The following is a 6,861-nucleotide window of genomic DNA, read 5'->3' on the forward strand; positions in this document are numbered from 1 at the left end:
TCCAGCAAAACCCCCCAACACACAACAAGTACTGTCCATTTATGGTTTGTCCCTTTTCAAGATAGTCCACGAACACAATGCCCTTGGCATCCCAGAAAACTGAAACCATGACCTTCCCCACAGACAAAACGACCTTGGCCTTCTTTGGAGGTGGTGACCTTGGGTGTTTCCACTGCATTGATTGTTTTTTTGTCTCTGGTTCAAAGTGGTGAACCCAACACTCATCCTGGGTAAGAAAACGTTCCATGTAATTGGCTGGATCCTCTTCAAATTGCGCCAAGTTTGCCTTCGACATGACTAGCCTGGTGCGTTTCTGATCAGGCATCAGAAGACGTGGCACCCACCGAGCTGACACCTTTGACATTCCAACTTCTTCATGCAGAATGTGTTCAATTCTCTCACGGGATATTCCCACAGCATCTGCTAGCTGATTAATCGTCGATCGTCTGTCGTCCATCACCATTTCATGAACAAGGTCAATGTTTTTCTGGGCTGTGGCTGTTGCAGGCCACCCAGACCTTGGGTCGTCTTCAAGGCTCTCTCTGCCCCTCTTAAATTCAGCTGCCCACTTCTGCACTGTAGATATGGAGGGAGCTTCATCCCCTAATGTAACAACCATATCCGCATGAATGTCCTTGGGCTTTAACCCCTTCTTATGCAGGTACTTAATCACACCACGATGCCAGATTTTGTCCATTTTTGCCATTTCCCTCTATTACGAACTTTCAAACTTGGCTATGAACCACAAACTACCTCACAACCTGGAAGAAAATAACACAGTTAGTCATCAGAAGAGTTGAACTTAATGCATGCCAAGTTTTATTGAAATGGCATTTCTCCTTTTTGGTGAGCCTTAGAACTTTTCAGCCTACCCTTGTACTTCGAAATGGAACTTGAGAGCAGCACTTGACAGGGATAATTGTGACAGGTGACTTTAACGACAATAACAACAATAATTATGAAAATTTTTAATTGAGAAAATAGCAATTAAACAAAGCACTGTGAATATAAAATGATTCTCATTATGAATATATGCAAAAAATAAAACAAAACAAATGCAATACTGATGATGGAAGAAAAAAAAAACCAACAAAAGGAAAGTAAAACAGAAGACAAAACATTATTTTTCAAGAATTGGGTTGACAATGATATCATATCGGTAAGTCAGCTGCTCAATAAAGATGGTTATCTTTGTTCTTATGGTGAATTTCTAGCCAAATTCAATATACCAGTGCCTCCAAAAGAATATGCTATTGTGTTTGATGCCATTCCATCTGGTGTACCATACCCTGTTAACTCAGTTGTTGGGAAATACAGACTGAATGTGGACCCCTTTTGTACATTTTGTCAGCTTTCTGAGGAATTCATTCTTCATCTTTTCTTTGATTGTATTTTTTGTTATATCTTTTGGAACGATATTTCTCTTGTTTTAAAACAGGAATCTGGACATTCATCTTCAATTTAAAGTGGAATTTGTGTTATTTGGATACTTTAATGACGAAACCCCTACTAAAAAAATCATAGCTGATCAAATTTCATAATACACACCAGCACATTTATTTAATCAAAAACCCAATTTCATTGTTTTCTTGGCTTATTTGAAACCATATTTGGAGACCTTGAAACACTGCACTAACAAAAAAAAAAAAAAAAAAACTGTTAAAACCAAAACTTTATTAAGAGAATTTAACTTTTAATCTGTTTTATGTATCCCGTTATGTAAGCTCTTTATTTTAATGCCTTTATCTGTTTGCACACCTCGAGCCATTGTTCTGTGTTTTATGTTCTATTTGTTTTATTAGCCTGCATTATTTATATTTGTGTGAATAAATGATTTAAAAAAAGGTTGCCGCGGACTTTACCGCAGCGCCCTCTGGTGGCCATTTATGTCCGATGTAAACATCGCCGAACTTAGTACAAATACATGTAATTTGGTCACTTTCCAAAGGGGTCAGAATCGTCAATAAAGTCAATTTAATGTAAAATGGTTCATTTCAGGTCAGTTTGGTGTATAAATCTCAAGTTAGAGTCAAAAACAAACCAGACAATTAAACCAGCGCGAGCGTGTTTTCATCAGGCGGCCAGTGAAGTATCAGATTCGACACTTAGCCGGAAGTGACGTAGATTCGCGCCATCCCATTCGACGCGGCACAGCACTCTGTATGACGTCACAGCGGCAGTTTTTTTTTTTTTTGCTGTGCTGAAACTGTCTTTGTGACGTCATCCAAGGCTTTGTGCTTAAAGTCACTTATATGTGGTCAGTTGTGGACTTTCAGCTGTTGGCAGTCAGTCAGTCAGTGTGTAGCTGCAGTTTGAGTGAATCTTGGACAAAATCTACCTGAAATCTAACAGCACAATCTCTTCCTCACTGAAAACTTGGTGCTAACTGAGTCAAAAATATTTCATTTTCAAGTTTGGATTAGAGTCGACCACGAGCTTGTAAGAGCGTGCACGTTTGGTCAGAGAGTACACAGCAGGCCAGGTGATGGAGCGGCAGCTGGAGCTGGCGGCTTTGGTTCTGGGCCTCACCGGGTGGCTCTGTGCCGTTCTGACGCGCTGCCTCGCTCTGTGGAACGTCAGCGGCACCCTGGACAACACCACAGCCACTCTGCCTGTCTACTGGGACGGGGTGTGGCTGGAATGGGACCACTGGGACTTCGGCCATGATGGGAGCCTGCACTGCTCCTTCTACAAGTCCCTCATGTCTCTGTCTGGGAGCTTTCGTACGTGGAGAGCGCTCATCATGGCTGCCATCGGAGCCGGGGCCTTGGCTGTGGTGACGGGTACAGTCGGGGCCGTGTTCTTCCCCAAGCGGGGCCAGATCAAGGTGCTTTCTGGTGCTCTCTTTGTGCTGTGTGCGATCCTGCTGCTGGTTCCCGTGGCGTGGACGTGCCATCACACCAGTCAGCCACTGGAGAGCGCTGTTCTGCTGCGGCGAACCTGGGGTCCGGCGCTGTACCTCGGCTGGACCTCCTTTGCCCTGATGCTGATGGGGGGCATGTTTCTGGCCTCCAGTTGGTGCATTTTTAAAACTGAAGTGCAGCAGGTGGACCAGAGCACGGACCTGAACGTTTAGGAGGACGTGAACCCACAACCAGCATGAGCTCTGATCACAACCCCTCTGATGTGGAACTCAAGAACTGGATTATTTACAGCAGATTTTATTTGTTATTTTTCTAAGACAACTGAACTCCAAAAATGTAAAGGACTTGTTGTTAGATCATAATTTTACAAATCTGACTCAGTGAAAGAGTCTCTGAAACATCTTGTTTTGAATCATATTTGAGATTAAACAATTTTTGATTCACCAAAAGATTTTCATGCTGCTTTATTTGTAAAAGATGTAACACTTCACCACACGAGTAAAATACTCTCATTTCAACAAATCTCTCCTTATTTTTCACTTGTTTCATTGATAGATTGTTTTTCTTACTTCTTACACACAAAAACCTTTTGTTTTCATATAAAAACTGGGAGTTATAAAGTTAATTAAATGCACCATAAAAACTTTTTTCTTGTACAAAAAACAGTCTCAGTTCCTGTCATGGGTCTTTCACAGTGCACGTGTTTAATTCCCTGAACACATGCACTGAATGGCCCTTCAGACTGTGTGCACAGTCACATGCATGATCTCCACTGTCATAATTTAATATAAATGGTCCGAAACTCGTCTTTAATAACAGCGGAGGAGCCAAAAGGTTCTTGATCTCTGGGGGTATTTCATGTGTGGAGAGACCGACTTTGTAATAAATATGAATAACTTGAGCACTGTGCTCGTTATTAAGACTAATTTTAACATTTCTGCCCCGTCTTCCTGGAATGATGTGTAGATGACACATCTTGTATCTTTGGGTAAATTTAAGGTGATTATAAAAGACAGAAATCAGCTCGATTGGATCTTGTGACGTCACTGTGTAATCATGAAATTCCACTCGTTTTTCTGTAATGTGAAAATGGTGACTGTATTTTGTTTTGTGTGTTTGCTGTAATTTGTTTTGTGCTGCCAGCTCACTCTGAAAAGAGGTTTTAAATCTCAATGAGTTTTTACCTGGTTAAATAAAGGACATTGATTGATTGATTGATGAGGTGAGGGGTGAGGTTTGAACCAAGAACCTTCTGTACTGAAACCAAGCACACAAACCACTTGGCCACCACCCCCACATTAACCATCGTATGGAAAAATGCTGACCAAAGTCAACCTTGAAAAAAAAAAAAACCCAACTGTGTTTTTCTGCACTGGTTCTTCTGTCATGTTTGCTGATAAATATAAGCTTCAGGGATGACTGGTCACTAGAGGGCGATAACGCACTGTCCCTTCAAAATATTGAGAAAAGCAGCATAATTAATGAATCAGAAATAAGTTTGGTTTGCTCAGCGTCAGAGTATTTGAGTGCCTGTCAGAGTCAGTCTGCATTGTGTTACAACACGTCATTACAGTGTTTTCATTCAATCTGACTTCCTTTCAGTCGGTCAGAGTAAAGCCCACTGCCCCGCTGGGTCGCCGGTCATATGAAAGGATGGAAGGTCAGAAACCTTTAATCATCATTGTGGTCTATGGATGAGTTTTAATTTGAGCATCAAACTTTCATCAGTGATGCAGCATTGTTTTTCATGTTTGTTTTTATCTAATATTATTGGACAAATCATTCACGCTCAGAAAAGGAGTTTCATTCACCTCTTACTCTGGACGTGATACTTTCAAAAATGATTGTGTACTGACAGCTGTCAGTGTTCAAACCTCAACTTTGCGCTACTTATGTCTTATTTTGTCCGTGTACTTTTACGAACATCACACAGCATCACATAATTCAACACAAACGTTAGTGTGTTCATCATGTAGCAGTCTTTAGAACCTTCAAAGCATGCTTTGAAGCTTTGAAGTGAAGCTATTTCACTGACTGAATTTAAAGCAGATTGCAGAATAAGCTACAAAACCTTGTTATCAATTCATAAGATTAGACAGCAAAGTAACACCACACAACATCACATAATTCAACACAAACATTGTATTGCTAGTCATGTAGCAGTCTTTGGAAACCTCAAAGTGTGCTTCGAAGCTTTGAATTGAAGCTATTCACTGGTTGAATTCAAAACAAGAAGCCAACTAACTAGTTATTGATTCATATCATGAGATAGCACAGTATGAATGAATGAAAACTGTTTATTTCGAACATTTGATACAACAACAATTACAAGATAGATCAGTGAAGACAACAATAAAAAAGTTCCTACTGTGTACCCAACATGTCCGAAAAGGGGTAGGGTGAAGCATCAGCTTATTTTTCCCTACCCCTTCTTCCCCACAACCAGTAATACCCTTTGCCACATATACACATAGATTCCTACACACCTAAACCGATATCAATATATATATATATATATACACAAACATAAATATACACCTACACATACCTACTTACATACAAAATACTATATATTTACAAGCCGAAGCAAAAAAACAAAAACACCCTAACCCTCATTACCCTTCCTCCTCCCTATACTTAGAAAAAAACATATTTTTGTACCGCTGTTTGAACTGGTTCATGCTTGGACATTGCTTGAGCCCCACTCCCAATCTGTTCCACATCCTCACCCCGCAGACAGAAATACAGAAACCTTTTAATGTTGTTCGTGCCCACTGATGCTTTAAATTAAATTTCCCCCTCAGACTGCAATCCCCTGATCTGTTAAAAAACATATTTTTAATATTTGCTGGAAGTAAATTGTTTATTGCTTTATACACGATTTGTACTGTTTGAAAATGAACCAAGTCTGTGAATTTTAAGATTTTGGATTGTAAAAATAGTGGATTTGTCTGATCTCTATAGCCAGTATTATGAATAATTCTTATAGCTCTTTTCTGCATTACTGATAGTGATTGTGTTGTACCTTTATAAGTATTACCCCATACCTCTGCACAGTACTGTAAATATGGTAAAACCAGTGAGCAGTAAAGAATGCGGAGTGAGTTGTGGTCCAGAATATGTTTCGCTTTGTTTAGAACTGAAATGCTTCTTGACAGTTTACTTTGTATATGTTTTATATGAGTCTTCCAGTTTATCTTATCATCTATTATCACCCCCAGAAACTTATTTTCATGTACCCTTTCAATATCTACCCCCTCGACTTGTAACTGAACCTGTATGTCTGTATTACCTGTATGTCTGGCTACACATCAGAATTTTGGCTCTCTGTTGGGACTGTTTACACTGAGACTGCTACCTGCTGCTTTGGACTTGAATTAACAGTCTTTTTCAAGACTTTTTTACTTTTTTACCTTTTTACTTTTTTGTTTTTTATTTTTACTTTTTTACTATGCTCCAACGCCTAAGGAAGACCTCTAACGGTCGAAACATCGCGACGGAGCACTTTTATCAGCTAACTTTCATCAGCGTTGGCAAGCTAACTAGCTTGCTAACGCTTTCGTTTTTATTTTTTTTATTTTTCTCTTTTAGCACTGTTGTCGTGCGTTGCCTGTGCTGCTTCATGGCCTGTTTGGTGCCTTGATTGGGGCACTCCTTCTGCTGAATCACCTTTAAATTATTTACACATTATTCACTTTGTGTGTTTTTAGGAATCCGCTAGGTTGCGTAGCTACTAGCTCTTAGCCGATTTAGCATGACGGCTTCTCCTGTCTCTCCCGCACTTTTCTGCTCTGGGTGTGAAATGTTTAGTTATTCCTCGGCCTCCTTTAGCAGTAACGGTACTTGTAATAAGTGTAGCTTATTCGTAGCTTTGGAGGCCAGGCTGGGCGAATTGGAGACTCGGCTCCGCACCGTGGAAAATTCTACAGCTAGCCAGGCCCCTGTAGTCGGTGCAGACCAAGGTAGCTTAGCCGCCGTTAGTTACCCCCTGGCAGAT

General features: G+C 40.3%; 1 protein-coding gene across 1 annotated transcript; it reads left to right on the forward strand.

Annotated features, from left to right (window-relative positions):
- Nucleotides 1–2,485: 2,485 nt before the first annotated feature.
- On the forward strand, nt 2,486–3,076 carry LOC117509035 (claudin-3-like). Its single transcript, XM_034168849.1, has one exon. The coding sequence runs from the start codon at nt 2,486–2,488 to the stop codon at nt 3,074–3,076; it is 591 nt and encodes a 196-aa protein (XP_034024740.1).
- The last annotated feature ends 3,785 nt before the right edge of the window (nt 3,077–6,861 follow it).

The sequence above is a fragment of the Thalassophryne amazonica genome, chromosome 4, assembly GCF_902500255.1.
Source record: "Thalassophryne amazonica chromosome 4, fThaAma1.1, whole genome shotgun sequence".
Classification (NCBI taxonomy): Eukaryota; Metazoa; Chordata; class Actinopteri; order Batrachoidiformes; family Batrachoididae; genus Thalassophryne; species Thalassophryne amazonica.

Bases quoted from the DNA above. Each gene is read 5' to 3' on its own strand.
- LOC117509035 (XM_034168849.1), top strand. From the start codon at position 2,486: ATGGAGCGGCAGCTGGAGCTGGCGGCTTTGGTTCTGGGCCTCACCGGG.